Raw genomic sequence first — 18,989 nt, 5'->3', positions numbered from 1 at the left:
TTGTATTCAATGTTTTTCTAATATTTCTTGTTTAACTAACAGTCATTTGTATATGTTTAAATGTTACCTAGAAGAACCCTTGCATAGTGTATATATATGTACTTTTAGTTTGTTCAATAAAGACAAAAAAAGTGGTCAGTGCGACAGACTGTCAATCCTAAGGGCCCGGGTTCGATTCCCGGTTGGGTCGGAGATTTTCTTTGCTCAGGGACTGGGTGTTGTGTTGTCCTAATCATCATCATTTCATTCCCATCGACGCGCAAGTCGCCGAAGTGGCGTCAAATCGGAAGACTTGCACCAGGCGAGCGGTCTACCCGACGGGAGGCCCCCGCACACGACATTATTATTGTGTACAGAGAGTGAATTGTGACGGCACAAGTCATTCACCAACGAGACGTCACAAACTCATTAGCCGATCCCATTCCCGAAAGGGAGCTGTGTCGAGTTCCAGACGAGTCACTGGTGGCAGCTGACGGGCTGCAGGTCCTATCGAAACTTTACTAGCATCGTCGCCATGTCACTTAGGCCATATTTGTAACTTTTTGTTTACAGAATGAAATTTTCCCTCTACAGCGAAGTGTGGTAGGATATGAAACTTCCTGGCAGATTAAAACTGTGTACCAGACCGAGAATGGAACTCGGGACTTTTGCCTTTCGCGGGCAAGTAGAAGGTAGTGGATGAGGTACTGGTGGAAGTAAAGCTGTGAGGATGGGTCGTGCTTGGATGGCACAGTGGTTTGTTGGTGAGTGTGATGATGACCATTTGGCTTTTCACCAGTTTATATCTACGGTTTAGTGGTCCTGTTCACAGCTGCCTAGATTTCGAAAACTCTTTGCCAGCATGGTGAATCTTATCTTTCAAAGACTTGGGGTTGGACAGTAGCGGCAGCAGCTGCTAACCCCATTGTGTTTTTGTTCTCTCGTCTCTATTTTTGCTCTGCACTCCTTCCTTTTGCGCTATTGCATCTCAGAGGCGGGGGGGGGGGGGGGGGGGGGGGGTTGAAGGCGTCGTGGCCGCCTTCTTGTCTCCACATGCCTGAAGGCGTCTGACAATGACAGATGGATTTTAGTAAAGTGTATTTTCTCTTTTGCAGGCTATTCAAATACTTATATTGTGTTCCTTCTAATTAATTATACTTTCATTATTGTAAAATGTGTCATGCTCGCGTTTATTTTTATTTCGGTGTAAGTTAACTGTACGTATAGTATACTCAATAAATAACTGTTACGAAAAAAAGTGTTAGAGCTTCTGCCCGTGAGAGGCAAAGTTCCCGAGTCCGAGTCTGTGTCCGGCACACAGAATTAATCTGCCAGGAAGTTTCAACTTTTTGTTGTTTGCCTTGACGGAACGTGAGGAGGTATACACTAATGTGCTTTCGTAGAAGGGAAGTACAGTATAAGTGCATGGAAATACATTATTATTTTATGACATAAGTAATAAAGAAGTAATCTCTGGCAGTAAGGCTACAGAATACTTGAAATCTGAGATCTGTGTGGAAGAAAAAACCAGTATAAATCGTAACAAATTAGGTCTACATACAGTGGTGGACGAATGCCCAAGGGAATTCAGCTAAAGAGAAAGAATAGTTCAATGGCATTATTTCCTCTCTGCAGCACAGCCTCTAGCAAAGTAGAATGCCTGGCGTAATATCATACCAATGTTTAGTCCAAAATGTGCCACGAGACAGGCGAAAATTATGTAGGACAGACAATCGGCGCCGAGTCCTGGTGATCTGCTGGACATAAACGTCATATCTAGCCCGGAAACTTGCAAAAGTCAGCGATAGCTGACATCTTGCGAAACGACTTAAGTTCTCATTTAAAGATACGAAGGTCCTATCTCAAGCTTCGTCTTACTGTGGCTCTATAGCAAAACGAATGGTAGAAATTCGGATGTGCACTATCAAATGCGATATAGTCAGTGAACGCAATCTTGACGGAGCCTGCTGTCAGCCGCTAGAAATGAAGAGTTACCAAAGAACCAAAATTAAGTTCTTAATTACAAATGGAAGTGATGGCGCTGGGGCGGTGTCCTGTCTCCTTCCACCCTGTAATTCTAACCCGGGGATGCAATGGAGCGGAGGCTACACTCTTTTCATTATTCCACAAAAAGTTAGCCAGATCACTTACTATTTAAGAAGCACATATCGGTCCCAGTAGTGTCGTCTGGATCTCCGCCCTCTCAAAATTTTGCAAATCCCTTGAAATTTCGGAGGGACAAACACTCTGCCTAGCCTCCGGCATCCGACTACCTTCTCCAACTCGAATTCCATTCCAACTCATCCAGTTCCCACACATCATTTTCTTTCTACGGCACTTACGAACCAAGTATGTAAATCGGAACGCCCAGTCCCAGCACCTCATACCTTCCTCTCTGATCTCCAATCCAACTTCCCTTTCGCGCCATTACCCCCAAGTTCCAGATTCCAAGGACTTCCCTTGATCACCCTCAATCGCCTAAACTTCACCTAACAACCACTTACCAACCATAAAATCCATCGTGACATATGATCGCTCTACCTGCCTTAGCCTACAATGTTGCATCCCAACCAATTACTAAAGTACTCTATCGCTTCTCTCACATTCTACTTGCCGCCGTGGTTTTCTCTGTAAATTAAAAAAATAATCGGTGAAACGAAATAGGTAAAGGTAAGATAGGTTACTCTTTCTGCGGATTTATAAACTTAGTTTATTTAGTTGTTATCCAGAGAGTTTCAGCAACAAGCTAAGTTTTGAATTGAGATTATACTTTTTCCTGTCATGCGGCTGATGTATTTAAACCAACTAGATACAACTAAATGTAAATAAATTTTCTATCAGTTTTATGTAGCGACCTAAAAACATTCAAAGTTTTAGGGGTGGATGCAGCATGCTGTACATGGTGGGTTGCGTTCTTGTGGATGTTCTGGAGGCGGAATATTCATTTAAATGAGGTATTTAAATGAGTGCTCAAATTCCCGAATGCGCTATTCAACATGCGTTCTAAACGACCTGCGGAGGAGGTGTAAGGCTGTTAGTGTTACGGACCGATAATCTTCCTCTTTCTTGTATCTCACCGGAAAACAAATAAATAAACAAAAAAATGGTTCAAATGGCTCTTAGCACTATGGGACTTAACATCTGAGGTCATCAGTCTCCTAGAACTTAGAACTACTTAAACCTAACTAACCTAAGAACATCACACACGTCCATGCCCGAGGCAGGATTCGAACCTGCGACCGTAGCAGTCGCGCGGCTCCAAACTGAAGCGCCTAGAATCGCTCGGCCACACAGACCGGCTAAAATAAACAACGTTCGTAACTCTGAAGTAGTAGTAACGTTCCTTACGTGTATCTGGTCTATGTAGATAAATATTCCTTTCACTTATTATTTTGTAAGTTACAGAGAAAACACCTTATCTGAATACCCTGTAAGCACAGTATTTAACACCAATATTGTAGCCTCATTTTTTATATTAAAAAGCTGTGTAAAATGTATCACTTGGTCTTAAGAGCTGTTTTGTCAGCTGCGAGCCCTTCCTCTGGTGCGGAACTAAAATATCAATAAAGAAGAAATGAACGTCACGGCAGTCGGTTAGCTCCTGATGAAGACGATGGTTAATTTATTGGGGCCCTGGAAAATTAACTTCGGCATGATGCAGCTACAAAACAGAGCAAATTTTATAAAAATATGAAGTAATTCAGTGTGATCAGAGTATTACGAAATGTCGTATGGCATTGTTGGTTGAGATATCCCATAGGATGGTTTCAGCTGCCGTCGCAGAGGGCACACTCCGCACACAATGGTCTCTTTCCTTGTGGGTTGTGAGAGATGTGTCATTTGTGTATTTGTAGAGTTTACTACATATGTGTTGTGTGATGATGATGATGAGAGAAGGCAGAGCATGCACATAGCAATTTTCGTCCGCAGCTCGTGGTCGTGTGGTAGCGATCTCGCTTCCCACGCCCGGGTTCCCGGGTTCGATTCCCGGCGGGGTCAGGGATTTTCTCTGCCTCGTGATGACTGGGTGTTGTGTGATGTCCTTAGGTTAGTTAGGTGTAAGTAGTTCTAAGTTCTAGGGGACTGATGACCATAGATGTTAAGTCCCATAGTGCTCAGAGCCATTTGAACCATAGCAATCTTCTGTCGAATAGCACAAACGGAGTCTCAGAGCTTGACGCCTCCATCCGACGGACTGATCACCATCAACTATGGTGATGATGTTTGGTTTGTGGGGCGCTCAACTGCGCGGTCATCAACGCCCGTACACATTCTCACTCTGTACACAGTACGATCCAGCCACTTTCACGAATGATGATGGAATGATGAGGACAACACAAACACCCAGTCCCGAAGCAGAGGAAATCCCCAACCCGGCCGGGAATCGAACCCGGGACCCCGTGATCCAGTGGTAGCAACGCTAGCCATTAGACCACGAGCGTGATAAACAACAGGAATTATTAAAAAGGTTAAGACTGAAAGGGAAAGTAAACGACATTTCCAGCTGTCGTTCTCTGCTCCACTAATTGCTGTTCTAGTTCTCTGTGGAGCGTGTCTACTGATGCTGCGAGCGAGAAGCCGCTTTTTTCTAAGCGAGCGCTCGCGGCAGGTACGCGCTGCCATCGCTTTCCCTTTCACTTCCAGCAGGAACGCCTGCATGATTCGTTTCATTCCCACGCTCGGCTCTCTTCTGAAGGAAGGTTCTTCTCTGTGTGGGTGGACCTGGTGACACGAGAAGATTGCAAGACAGAGCAAGTAAATGGTGTAGCTGGTCGTGATCAGCAGCACAGGCTTCTGGCTTTTCTTATCTTTCGGGATCCAACACAGAGATTAGAGCTGAGCTCCGTATACTCAACTCGCCAGCGGGTCCTGTGACGCCATCTCTTAACTCGCCGTCTCTGTCTGCCTGTAGTCAACTCGTGAGCCTCCGCCGTTGCCTACATATCACTTGAGTCTGTTGTCGGGTACAAATGAACTCAACTCGTTCACAGGGGAGAGCGAGTACACGAGTTCGCTAGTACAGCCATACAACCACGGACTCGCGGCATTCCCGCGCTTAAACTGTAAACTGTTATTCATTTATTTCACACAGTCATGATTTCGGCTTTCTAGCCATTCTCAAGTGTAAGTTTAACTTTTGCAGAATGTCCTACCTGCCTACATGACACAAGAAAGATATACACTCCTGGAAATGGAAAAAAGAACACATTGACACCGGTGTGTCAGACCCACCATACTTGCTCCGGACACTGCGAGAGGGCTGTACAAGCAATGATCACACGCACGGCACAGCGGACACACCAGGAACCGCGGTGTTGGCCGTCGAATGGCGCTAGCTGCGCAGCATTTGTGCACCGCCGCCGTCAGTGTCAGCCAGTTTGCCGTGGCATACGGAGCTCCATCGGAGTCTTTAACACTGGTAGCATGCCGCGACAGCGTGGACGTGAACCGTATGTGCAGTTGACGGACTTTGAGCGAGGGCGTATAGTGGGCATGCGGGAGGCCGGGTGGACGTACCGCCGAATTGCTCAACACGTGGGGCGTGAGGTCTCCACAGTACATCGATGTTGTCGCCAGTGGTCGGCGGAAGGTGCACGTGCCCGTCGACCTGGGACCGGACCGCAGCGACGCACGGATGCACGCCAAGACCGTAGGATCCTACGCAGTGCCGTAGGGGACCGCACCGCCACTTCCCAGCAAATTAGGGACACTGTTGCTCCTGGGGTATCGGCGAGGACCATTCGCAACCGTCTCCATGAAGCTGGGCTACGGTCCCGCGCACCGTTAGGCCGTCTTCCGCTCACGCCCCAACATCGTGCAGCCCGCCTCCAGTGGTGTCGCGACAGGCGTGAATGGAGGGACGAATGGAGACGTGTCGTCTTCAGCGATGAGAGTCGCTTCTGCCTTGGTGCCAATGATGGTCGTATGCGTGTTTGGCGCCGTGCAGGTGAGCGCCACAATCAGGACTGCATACGACCGAGGCACACAGGGCCAACACCCGGCATCATGGTGTGGGGAGCGATGTCCTACACTGGCCGTACACCACTGGTGATCGTCGAGGGGACACTGAATAGTGCACGGTACATCCAAACCGTCATCGAACCCATCGTTCTACCATTCCTAGACCGGCAAGGGAACTTGCTGTTCCAACAGGACAATGCACGTCCGCATGTATCCCGTGCCACCCAACGTGCTCTAGAAGGTGTAAGTCAACTACCCTGGCCAGCAAGATCTCCGGATCTGTCCCCCATTGAGCATGTTTGGGACTGGATGAAGCGTCGTCTCACGCGGTCTGCACGTCCAGCACGAACGCTGGTCCAACTGAGGCGCCAGGTGGAAATGGCATGGCAAGCCGTTCCACAGGACTACATCCAGCATCTCTACGATCGTCTCCATGGGAGAATAGCAGCCTGCATTGCTGCGAAAGGTGGATATTCACTGTACTAGTGCCGACATTGTGCATGCTCTGTTGCCTGTGTCTATGTGCCTGTGGTTCTGTCAGTGTGATCATGTGATGTATCTGACCCCAGGAATGTGTCAATAAAGTTTCCCCTTCCTGGGACAATGAATTCACGGTGTTCTTATTTCAATTTCCAGGAGTGTATATACCAATAAAACGACTGATCAGTTAGTAGTGAATATTGTTTTGTTTATACATGCTTTTACACAGATAAATTTTTTTCGAACACTGTTGTAAATTTATTTTAATATTTAATATCTATTCAGCGAATGTCTAACAATTACACTGACATATTCTTACTTTCGTGGCGTTATCGAGTCTGTAACGGCAGTTCCAGAAAACATGACATGTGGATGAATGCAATCTCTAAAAAGTGATTAATTATTCAAGTAAATAACAGAAATGAATTATAACCTACATAACTCGCTGTTACTCCACGAAAGCAAGTTTCCGTGACCAAATGAATAGAGATATAGCACGCTTTTTTATGTCGCAGGAATGTAACAGTGACGTTTCTTTGTGCTGTTTCACGTAGAACGTTTTTCTCATGATGGGGGTGGAATAAACGATAATACAACCATTTTGTTTGCATTTGACGCAGTTTGTATATTTTGTGTCTGAAGCGTGGACTGTAGCGTCAAACTTATTAAAAATATCGCTCCTCTTCTAATGGAATACAGTTGTATTTATATACAGGGTGATCAAAAAGTCAGTATAAATTTGAAAACTTAATAAACCACGGAATAATGTAGAGAGGTAAAAGTTGACACACATGCTTGGAATGACATGGGGTTTTATTAGAACAAAAAAAAAAAAACAAAGTTCACAAAATGTCCGACAGATGGCGCTGGACAGTAAAACTGCTACCGTGACGGGTGAGAGGTACGCCGATATGTTACAGAATCGCATCATCCCCAGCCCGGCTGATAAACACCTGCTGGAACGTACGATGTTTATGCAGGATGGCGCTCCACCCCATATTGCTAGACGCGTGAAAGATCTCTTGCGCGCGTCGTTTTGTGATGATCGCGTGCTCACCCGCCACTTTCGTCATGCTTGGCCTCCCAGGTCCCCGGACCTGAGTCCGTGCGATTATTGGCTTTGGGGTTACTGAAGTCGCAAGTGTATCGTGATCGACCGACATCTCTAGGGATGCTGAAAGACAACATCCGACGCGAATGCCTCACCATAACTCTGGACATGCTTTACAGTGTTGTTCACAACATTATTCCTCAACTACAGCTATTGTTGACGAATGATGGTGGACATATTGAGCTTTGCTTTGTCTTACTTTGTTATGCTAATTATTGCTATTCTGATTCAGATGAAGCGCCATCTGTCGGACATTTTTTGAACTTTTGTATTTTTTTGGTTCTAATAAAACCCCATGTCATTCCAAGCATGTGTGTCAATTTGTACTTCTCTATCTACATTATTCAGATGGTTCAAATGGCTCTGAGCACTATGGGACTTAATTGCTGTGGTCATCAGTCTCCTAGAACTTAGAACTACTTAAACCTAACTAACCTAAGGACATCACACACATCCATGCCCGAGGCAGGATTCGGTCGCGCGGTTCCAGACTGTAGCGCCTAGAACAGCTCGACCACTCCGGCCGGTTATCTACATTATTCCGTGATTTATTCAGTTTTCAAATTTAAACTGACTTTTTGAACACCCGGTACGTTGCATCAATTAATTTTCATCTTACACTCTCCACAGTCTCACAAAACATTAAAGGGCATCTGATCCCGACAATCGGTCATTTCGCCTTGTCAGTGCTACTTTACAGCAGCAACTTCGTGTACTGGTCTTCCGTACAAGCAGTAAGTCACAATTAGCCTTACATTCGTACGTGCTTCAGTAAGAGAGAACGAGTCGAAGAGTATGAAGCGATCGCAGCGCCACAGCTCTCAGACTCGTCGTACTCACGAAACTACTGCGGGAACAAAGGAACCACGTTAGCACTGATGTAACAGCGCCTTCTTGATTTGTGAAGTATGTTATCCGAACATTACACTCGTACTCGCTCCGCTCTTGGTCTCTAATCCAGCATTCCTGTTTCATTAACCATTCACGCGGCTGCATGTCCCGCCTACATCCTATCGATTTTCTTTACAGATATAGTTACTTACAGCACGGCAACAGGTTCTTTACCTATTTGTTTGCCTATCTGATCTACACTGATGAGTCAAAACGTGAGACTGAATGCCACCTGGTAGAATTACAAACACGTGACACGGTAAGGGATGTATACAAGCGAAAGAGAGACGAATGGGGGACTATTATAGCAACGCTACGAGCCTCAAATGGAGAAACCCAATGATATAAGCGAGTTTGATTAAGAGCAAATGGTTATGGTCCGACCCTCGAGCACGATCATTTCGGAAACGGCGAAGCTGGTCGGCTGTTTTCATGCTATTGCCATGAACATCTTATGGAAAGTGGTCGTAGGACGGTGAAACCATGAGTATGCGACAAGATGTTGAACGTCCAAGCCTCGTCACAGTACGTTCAGATCGGAGGCTTGCCCGCTCTGTAAAATAGAGTAGGTGGCGATCTGTGGCAGATCTGAGGACAGAATACAATGATGGTGTAGGCACAAATGTTTCGGAGCACACCGCTAGGCGCACGTTGTTGAACATGGAGCTTTGCAACAAGACGATCTCTACATGTTCCCATGTTGACCAAAGGGCGTCGTTAGTTACGACTGCAATGGGCACATAATCATCTAGATAGGACCATGGATCAATGCTTCTTGTCATCTAGTCGGATGAACCACGTTTCTTGTTACACCAGGTCGATGGTCGTTGCTGTATACTCCATCATCCAAGCGAACAACTGATCGAAACATCCACCGTGCTACGGACGCAAGCCAGTGGGGGCAGCACTGTGCTATGGAGGACATTCCTCTGGGCTTCAGTGGGACCTGTGGTCGTAATTGAAAGCACTATAACAGCTGAGAACTATGTGAAAATTACTACCTAGAACTTGCTTCCCTTCACTGGGGATGTCTTCCCCGGTGGCGATGACATCTACCAGGAGGGTAACTGCCCGTGTTATAAGGCCAGAATCGCGCTATAATGTTTGAAGAACATGACAGTAAACTCACTCTGATGTCTTGGTCACCAAATGCGCCTGATATAAACCCGATGGAACACTTCTGGTATAATACAGCGAGCCAGCTCCGCGCCGACAAACCATCGACACGTAAGTTACGGGAATTATGTTACTTGTGCATATACATCTGGTGCCACATGCTTTGGGAAACCTACCATGGACTTGTCGAAACAATGGCACGTACAGTCGCTGCAGTTTTGGGTTCCAAAGGTGGACAAAGACACTATTAAGCAGGTGGTCGTAATGTTTCAGCTCATAAATGAACTGAGCCCTAACATGTATCTCTCCATTGTTCGTTTAGTAACTTCCACTTTTTGGTTTATTTTCGTATTAAAAGTCTGTAGCTCACTACCATAGGCCAAATCTGCTAATACACACTGACAGTAAGGTTTCTGTTTGAGGCATATAGGAATCCTAGTTTTGAAAACCCTGTTCAGAGTACCAAAATCACTCCAGACCAATTTTACTCTCTTGTTTGTGTCCATCCAGTTCTTGTCTTTAACTGCTGTCAATGCAAAAACTCATTAACTCGCTTTATTATTGACTGTTACTATGTACAATTTTTTAGTGTATTATTAATGGATAAGTTTAATCTTACTATTATTATTAGTATTGCTACTAACGATTTTCATGCATACTTTCAGACCTCCTCTATTAAGCTGTTCCATTCACTATTGAAATTTGTATGTGCTAGAGGCATACTGTCCAAGTGTCATCTGCAAAATAAAGGTAATTCAGATGTGTTGCATCAACACATTCCTTCTTCGTTTTCCCAGCACAAGGATCTAAAAATTTCCTTTTAAGATTGCTGGGAATACGTTTGATGGTATGGAAGCTTTTTGCCTAACTCCTATTTTAACTGTGAATTTCCTACTTTCTTGATGAGTGTAATTTATATGGTATGGTGTTCAGTACACTAACGCATTAGGTTGGTGCATAAGTTCGTACTTTTCTGTTTTGCATGTTGGTATTACGGTTGCTATGGCTCTATTTATTGATTGTCATTTTTTATTTGTAGTAAACTGTTGCTGTCTGAGATTACATATTGTCATTTTGTCATTTGGAAACACTGCGTGGAGCTGGAGTGTCAAGTGGAGAAATCGGAACATTTCCGACATGTTTTCCTGTTTGAGTTCAGTAGTAGGGTGGCAGCAGCACCATGCATGAGGATAGTGCCGTTGAACAGAGCACGGCAAGAAAATGATTATCTCGTTTTAAGAGAGATCGCCTTGACATTAGTGACTCTCCAAGTTCAGAAAGACCTTCGGCGGTTGACGAAGATCGTTTAAACCGATTAATCCACAACGATCCACGTCAGTGTAATTGAGAACTGGCAAATGTGATGGACTGTGATAATTCCTCCATCGTGCTACAATTTCCTGCAATGGGCAAGGTTCAAAAATCGGGTGTGTGGGTACAGCACGCTCTAAGCCAAAATCACAAAAATCAGTGGATGGTCGTATGTGCATCTCTGCTTGTTCGTCATCAACAGGCTCGTGAACAACACCGACCAATCCTATTCTGTATCATTACTGGTGACGAGACATAGTGACGGTGTGGTGTACTTCGTATTGCTTCACCGAGGTGTAACCATCACTGCTGACATTTATTGTCAACAACTGAGACTTCTTGCGAACGCAGTCGAAGAACAACGACCAACACCCTCCCGCATTCTGCTAGACTGACAAAAAAACGCTGTAGGGCAGTTGCGTTGAGAAGTCATTCCGCACCCATCTTATTAATCTAATCTTGCACTCTCAGATTTTCACATTTTGCGCTCTCTATCGAACAACCTTCAAGAAAATTCCTTTCCCGGAAGAAAATGCGCTCAGAAAATGGCTCAATGAGCTCCTCGCCTCAAAATCACGTGATTTCTACAATTGTGGAATCGAAAAGTTGTCACATGGTTGGCAGACTGTTTTAAAAAGTGAAGAAGAATGTATTACTGACGATAAAGTTCAAAATGGTTCAAATGGCTCTGAGCACTATGAGACTTAACTTCTGAGGTCGTCAGTCCCCTAGAACTTAGAACTACTTAAACCTAACCAACCTAAGGACATCACACACATCCATGCCCGACTGCAGCGCCTAGAACCGCTCGGCCACTCCGGCCGGCGACGATAAAGTCTCTGTTATGAGTATCTGTTGTGTTTATTAAACTTATGGAGAAACGATACAAACTTATGCACCACCCCATTAAGTTGAATCATTACCTTATTTCTCAAGGGCTATTACTACAGAGTTTAGTGGAATTAAGTTAAAAACTCTCTCTAAATCTATGAATCGCATGCAGAGTGGTAATTCATCCACGTTGCACTATCTACAGTTTCGACTTGCATTGTGACATTTGCACTAATGAAGCATTCTAGTTCTTCGAATGAGTGAAATCCAATATTCTAGGAATGACGGTTCTCATACAATGCCTGACAAACTTTTAGAGTGACGTTACTGGACAGTTGGACACTGCAAAGAAGTCCTGTCGCCGGCCGCGGTGGTCTAGCGGTTCTAGGCGCGCAGTCCGGAACCGCGCGACTGCTACGGTCGCAGGTTCGAATCCTGCCTCGGGCATGGATGTGTGTGATGTCCTTAGGTTAGTTAGGTTTAAGTAGTTCTAAGTTCTAGGGGACTGATGACCACAGTAGTTAAGTCCCATAGCGCTCAGAGCCATTTGAACCATTTTTTTTGAAGTCCTGTCAGTGATAACTCGAGTACCAATTTTATGGGATAGTTCTGAGCATGAATTTTGAACACTTGAACGTCATATATGGACTTGCTCATCTGCAGGTACACCGTTTCCAAGAACACTTTTCGCCTTTAATCTATGGTGTACCTTCAGTAGCGTAGGCAGTATTGTCCGTTACTGAAAGTCAACTTCAAGAGACTCTGTCCTCGACAACTAAGGAGATCGATGCATGGTGTGTTGGCTAGGAGCAAACGGAAAATGGGAAGATGAGTTGTTGAGAAACTAAAATGTGATGAAAATGCCTAACATTATTCCAGGTGCACATATTTACTTCTTTTTACCTCACTATAAAGTGTAGTGTGGAAGTAGAGCAATGTACACCAGTTGGAAGGTTAGACTGAAAGCTGAAACTGAGTGATGCAGTAACATCTACATATGCTTTCGTGGTCTTCCCGTACAGTAGATGTAGTCCTTGAAAGCTCTGTTTTTAATACACTCCTGGAAATTGAAATAAGAACACCGTGAATTCATTGTCCCAGGAAGGGGAAACTTTATTGACACATTCCTGGGGTCAGATACATCACATGATCACACTGACAGAACCACAGGCACATAGACACAGGCAACAGAGCATGCACAATGTCGGCACTAGTACAGTGTATATCCACCTTTCGCAGCAATGCAGGCTGCTATTATCCCATGGAGACGATCGTAGAGATGCTGGATGTAGTCCTGTGGAACGGCTTGCCATGCCATTTCCACCTGGCGCCTCAATTGGACCAGCGTTCGTGCTGGACGTGCAGACCGCGTGAGACGACGCTTCATCCAGTCCCAAACATGCTCAATGGGGGACAGATCCGGAGATCTTGCTGGCCAGGGTAGTTGACTTACACCTTCTAGAGCACGTTGGGTGGCACGGGATACATGCGGACGTGCATTGTCCTGTTGGAACAGCAAGTTCCCTTGCCGGTCTAGGAATGGTAGAACGATGGGTTCGATGACGGTTTGGATGTACCGTGCACTATTCAGTGTCCCCTCGACGATCACCAGTGGTGTACGGCCAGTGTAGGACATCGCTCCCCACACCATGATGCCGGGTGTTGGCCCTGTGTGCCTCGGTCGTATGCAGTCCTGATTGTGGCGCTCACCTGCACGGCGCCAAACACGCATACGACCATCATTGGCACCAAGGCAGAAGCGACTCTCATCGCTGAAGACGACACGTCTCCATTCGTCCCTCCATTCACGCCTGTCGCGACACCACTGGAGGCGGGCTGCACGATGTTGGGGCGTGAGCGGAAGACGGCCTAACGGTGCGCGGGACCGTAGCCCAGCTTCATGGAGACGGTTGCGAATGGTCCTCGCCGATACCCCAGGAGAAACAGTGTCCCTAATTTGCTGGGAAGTGGCGGTGCGGTCCCCTACGGCACTGCGTAGGATCCTACGGTCTTGGCGTGCATCCGTGCGTCGCTGCGGTCCGGTCCCAGGTCGACGGGCACGTGCACCTTCCGCCGACCACTGGCGACAACATCGATGCACTGTGGAGACCTCACGCCCCACGTGTTGAGCAATTCGGCGGTACGTCCACCCGGCCTCCCGCATGCCCACTATACGCCCTCGCTCAAAGTCCGTCAACTGCACATACGGTTCACGTCCACGCTGTCGCGGCATGCTACCAGTGTTAAAGACTGCGATGGAGCTCCGTATGCCACGGCAAACTGGCTGACACTGACGGCGGCGGTGCACAAATGCTGCGCAGCTAGCGCCATTCGACGGCCAACACCGCGGTTTCTGGTGTGTCCGCTGTGCCGTGCGTGTGATCATTGCTTGTACAGCCCTCTCGCAGTGTCCGGAGCAAGTATGGTGGGTCTGACACATCGGTGTCAATGTGTTCTTTTTTCCATTTCCAGGAGTGTATAACGTTGGAAAAATAGTTAACTTAGAACTCGGATAAAGAAGAAACAAGTAAACAACTTTGTAACTAAAATATTACACAGAAGTGTTTACATAACGGGTTTTTCTTCTAAGAGTCGTCAGGCGCGATTATCTCTGGTGGTTCGGCAGGTATTTGCATTTTCGCTCTTGGAATGTGGAGCTGGAGCCAGCCCAAATAAATGCAACTCATCCCGTCTTTCATGCGACACCCAGTATCGACAAAGAGCGTCGGTTTGTGCTTAATGAGACAGTTTGTCGTTCTGCGCATGTCGTCATATTAGGAGCACGTGGGAGCGCGTTGTTTGTAGTGCTTTGTGATTTTCTACAAACGTTTTATTTTAAAATGCCTGGCTGTGCTGTTATGGGATGCCTGTCGTACAGCAGGAAGACAAAAGGTTCAGATGTAATCTATCATCCGTTCTCAAAAGACATTCAGTTGCAAAAAGTGTGGATTACGAGGTGCTACCGAAAAGATCGCTTCAATATTACGACGTCAACAATGTGTTCTTTTCATTTCACGCCTGTTGATTACGTCCGTGACTTGCGAGCAGCGCTTCTTAATGTATCACCTAGGAAATTGCTTAAACTAGACGCAGCACCGAGTGTAAATATACCAGGAAGTGTTCACATTAATAATGGTAATGCGAGTGCAGTTGATGCAGTTTCTTCAAATAGGGCAAGAAAGAGAATGCAAACCGCTAATGTGTTTCCCAAAAAAAGAAAAAAAGAAAAATTAGCCAGACAACAGCTGCAGTGTGAGATTGACAATATACAAATTAGTGAACTTAGTAAACACATAGAAAAATTAGAGTATAGAAACAACAAACTGACATATATTTGCGCAAAATTGAGATATAGTGAGAAGTGCCTGAAACTAAAAGTGAAAGCTTGTATTGCGAAAATAATCCATCAGCAGAAGTATCAAAAGAAGCGTGTGCAGGAGATGGTGACTGGAATATTAGGCAAACTATTTTGATGGACGTGGATACGTTGCTTGTGGAGCGGAAAGAAACAAAGCAGCAAAGAGAAGACATTTGTAAAGCAGTCCCTCTTCGTGCTGCATCTAGGAGGTGTGATTTGTTTTTGAGGAATCAAGTTGGTTTCCCACTTCCAGTACTGACAACGCTGGAAAGGTGGGCATCACGCTCTTTCAGATGCTTTCCTGGTGTGCTTACAGATGGTTTACAGCTAATGAAAGCCCAGACATCTGTATTGTCAAAAACTGAACGTGTATGTGTGCTCTCATTCGATGAAATGAACGTAGACAGCATTATTACATATGATTCTGTTGAAGATCGTGTTGTAGGGCCGCACACTAACGTGGTGTTTGCTATGGCACGCGGTTTGTTTTCTGGGTGGTGACAACGATTGTACTACAATTTTGACAAACAGATAACAGCTGTGCAAAACTGAGATATAGTGAGAAGTGCCTGAAGCTAAAAGTGAAAGCTTGTGTTGCGAAAATACTCCATCAGTAGAAGTATCAAAAGAAGCGAGTGCAGGAGAAAGTGACTGGAGTATTAGGCAAACTATTTTGATGGACGCGGATAAACTGCTTGCGGAGTGGAAAGAAACTAACAATGCGGCACCTAGGTGCTTTTTTCGCAATCGAGGCGGGTTTTTAGTTTTTTAATATATTAACTTTCAGAGTCATTCTAGGTGGCAGTGGTTAATGACTCACTCTGTATGTTACTATTACTGTGGAACTGGTGGGTGATGAAGAAATTTTATTACTAACACAGACACAAAAGTGGTCGTTAGGTAAAAAAGGTGACTACTCCTGGTGTATTGTATTCTCGAAGGTAGAATTTGAGGAGCAACCTAGCATTGGCCTCAATGAGCGTTGAAAACCGCCTAAAAACCACACACTAAGCAGGCCGATGTACCTGCCCACGGTCGTTAATCCGTCGCGGGCATGCGATCTGTGTCTGGCTGACCCGTCTGTCTCGCACATTAGAGGACGAACTGTCAAAAACAGGAGGCCATACAAAATCCGCACACTTCTGTGAGTTCCGCAGGAAAGCACTTGATTTCTTTGCCACGCGTTTTGTTACTTTGGCTGAACTATCACATCTACTTAAAATATGTTAATTTCTTAGTCGCAGTTTTCACAGCCGACACATTTAAGGCGAGATCTGCGTGGAAGCAATGCGCCAGAGGCAAATCACTGACCTGGAAAAGCTTCGGCACGAGGCTATTGCTGAGCTTGGTGACGGCCTGGACGCTGCTCTGCGACTCCTGGAGACTCAGACGAGCTGCCGCCACCACCAACAGCGCTCTCAGCATCTCTGAAACGACACAACACGTTTCCATTTAGTACACGTATCACTAAAATACGCCCTCCTCGAACGGTAGGTCTTACCATTGGTGAGGTGGATTGCATGCTTCAGCGAAACGGATAGCCACACCGCAGGTGCAACCACAACGAATGACTATCTGTTGAAAGGCCAAAGCCGGCCGCGGTGGTCTCGCGGTTCTAGGCACGCAGTCCGGAACTGCGCGACTGCTACGGTCGCAGGTTCGAATCCTGCCTCTGGCATGGATGTGTGTGATGTCCTTAGGTTAGTTAGGTTTAAGTAGTTCTAAGTTCTAGGGGACTGATGACCACAGCTGTTAAGTCCCATAGTGCTCAGAGCCATTTGAACCATTTTGAAAGGCCAAACAAACGTATGGTTCCTGAAGAGAGGCAGCAGCCTTTTCAGTAGTTGCAGGGGTAAGAGTCTGGATGACAGATGAATCTACCCTTGTAACATCAACAAAAACGGCATGTCTGTGCTGGTACAGCGAACGGTTTTAAGCAAGGGGAAACTACAGCCGTAATCTTTCCCGAGGACATGCAGCTCTACTGTATGGTTCAATGAAGATGGCATCCTCTGGTGTAAAATATTACGAGGGTAAAATAGTTCCCCATTCCGATTTCTGGGCTGGGACTACTCAAAAGAATGTCGTCATCAGGAGAAATAATACTGGCGTTCTACGGATCAGAGCATGGTATGTTAGACCCCTTAATTGCGCAGGGAGGTTAGAAAATCTAAAACAGGAAATGGATAGGTTGAAGTTAGATTAAGTGGGAATTAGTGAAGTTTGATGGCAGGAGGAACAGGACTTCTGGTCAGGTGAGTATAGGGTTATAAACACAAAATCAAACAGAGGTAATGCAGGAGTGAACTTAATAATGAATGAAAAATAGAAATGTGGGTAAGCTACTACGAATAGCATAGTGAACGTATTATTGTAGCCAAAATAGACAGAAAACCAACACCCATCACAGTAGTACAAGTTTATATACCAACTAGCTCCGCAAATGATGAAGAGATTGAGGTGCTGTGTGATGAGATAAAAGAAATTATTCAGATAGTTTAGGGAGACGAAATTTTAATTGTGATGTGGAATTCGATAGTAGGAAAAGGAAGGGAAAGAAAAGTTGTAGGTGAATAGGGACAGGGAGAAAGGAATGAAAGAGCAAGCCACCTGGTAGAATTTTGCACAGATCATAATTTAATCATAGCTGACACTTGGTTTAAGAAGCATGAAAGAAGGTCATATACTTGGAAGAGATCTGGAGACACCAGAATGTTTCAGATTAATTATATAATCATCAGGCAGAGATTCTGGAACCAGATTTTAAACCGTAAGACATTTCCAGGGGCAGATGTAGACCCTGGCCACAACTTATTGGTTATGAAAACTAAATTAAAACTAAAGAAACTACAGAAAAGTAGTACAGTTAGGATATGAGACCTGGATATGTTGAAAGAACCAGAGGTTGTTAAGAGTTTCACAGGAGCATTAGACAACGATTGACTAGAAGGGTGGAAAGGAATACGGTAGAAGGCGAATGGATAGCTCTGAGAGATGAAATAATGAAGCCAGCAGAGCATCAAAAAAGTAAAAAGACAAGGTATAATAGAAATTCTAGGATGACACAGGAGCTGTTGAATTTCAGTGATGAAAGGAGAAAATATAAGAACGCAGCAAATGAAGCAGGTGAAAGAGAATACAAAGGTCTCAAAAATGAGATCGACAGGAAGAGCAAGACTGCTAAGCGGGAATGGCTAGAGGACAAATGTAAGGATGTAGAAGCATATATCGCTAGGGCTAAGATAGATGCCGCCTACAGAAAAATTAAAGAAGCCTTTGGAGAAAAGAGAACCAGCCGTACGAGTATCAAGAGCTCAGATGGGAAACCAGTCCTAAGCAAAGAAGGGGAATCTGAAAGGTTTAATGATTGTATAGAGGATCTGTACAAGGGAAATGAACTTAAAGGCAGTCTTATAGAAATTGAAGGGGACGTAGGTGAAGATGAGATGGAGGATATAATACAGCGGGAAGCATTTGACAGAGCACTGAAAGACCGAAGTCGAAACAAAGCTCCAGGAGTAGACGATATTCCGTCAGAACTACTGACAGCCCTGGGAGAGCCAGCCATGACAAAAGTCTTCCATCTAGTGTGAAAGATGTATGACACAGGTGAAATATCCTTAGACTTCAAGAATATTGTAATAATTACAATTCCAAAGAAAGCAGGTGCTGACAGGTGTGAAAATTACCGAACTATCAGTTTAACAAGTCATGGTTGCAAAATACTGTCGCGAATTCCTTACAGAAGGATGGAAAAACTGGAGAAGATCAGTTTGGATTTCTGAGAAATGCAGGAACACACGAGGTTATACTGACCCTACGATTTATCTTAGAAGATAGTTTAAGGGGAGATAAACGTACGTTTACAGCATTTGTAGACTTAGCGAAAGCTTTTGACGGTGTTGACTGGAGTACTCTCTTTGAAATTCTGAAGGTAGCAGGGGTAAAAAA

At 45.2% G+C, this 18,989-nt stretch overlaps 1 protein-coding gene across 1 annotated transcript in view; it reads right to left on the bottom strand.

Moving 5' to 3' along the window:
- The window catches only part of LOC124722855 (intracellular coagulation inhibitor 3-like), a 190,540-nt gene that overhangs the window by 89,311 nt on the left and 82,240 nt on the right, over positions 1-18,989 (bottom strand). The window contains exon 2 of the mRNA XM_047247981.1: positions 16,350-16,465. Within this exon, the coding sequence (XP_047103937.1) occupies positions 16,350-16,465 (116 nt within the window). The remainder of the gene's footprint in view (positions 1-16,349; positions 16,466-18,989) is intronic.

Source organism: Schistocerca piceifrons, chromosome X (genome assembly GCF_021461385.2).
Source record: "Schistocerca piceifrons isolate TAMUIC-IGC-003096 chromosome X, iqSchPice1.1, whole genome shotgun sequence".
NCBI classification, from domain to species: Eukaryota; Metazoa; Arthropoda; class Insecta; order Orthoptera; family Acrididae; genus Schistocerca; species Schistocerca piceifrons.
Note: the sequence above shows the minus strand (reverse complement) of the source record. Positions and strands in the feature narration are given on the sequence as shown.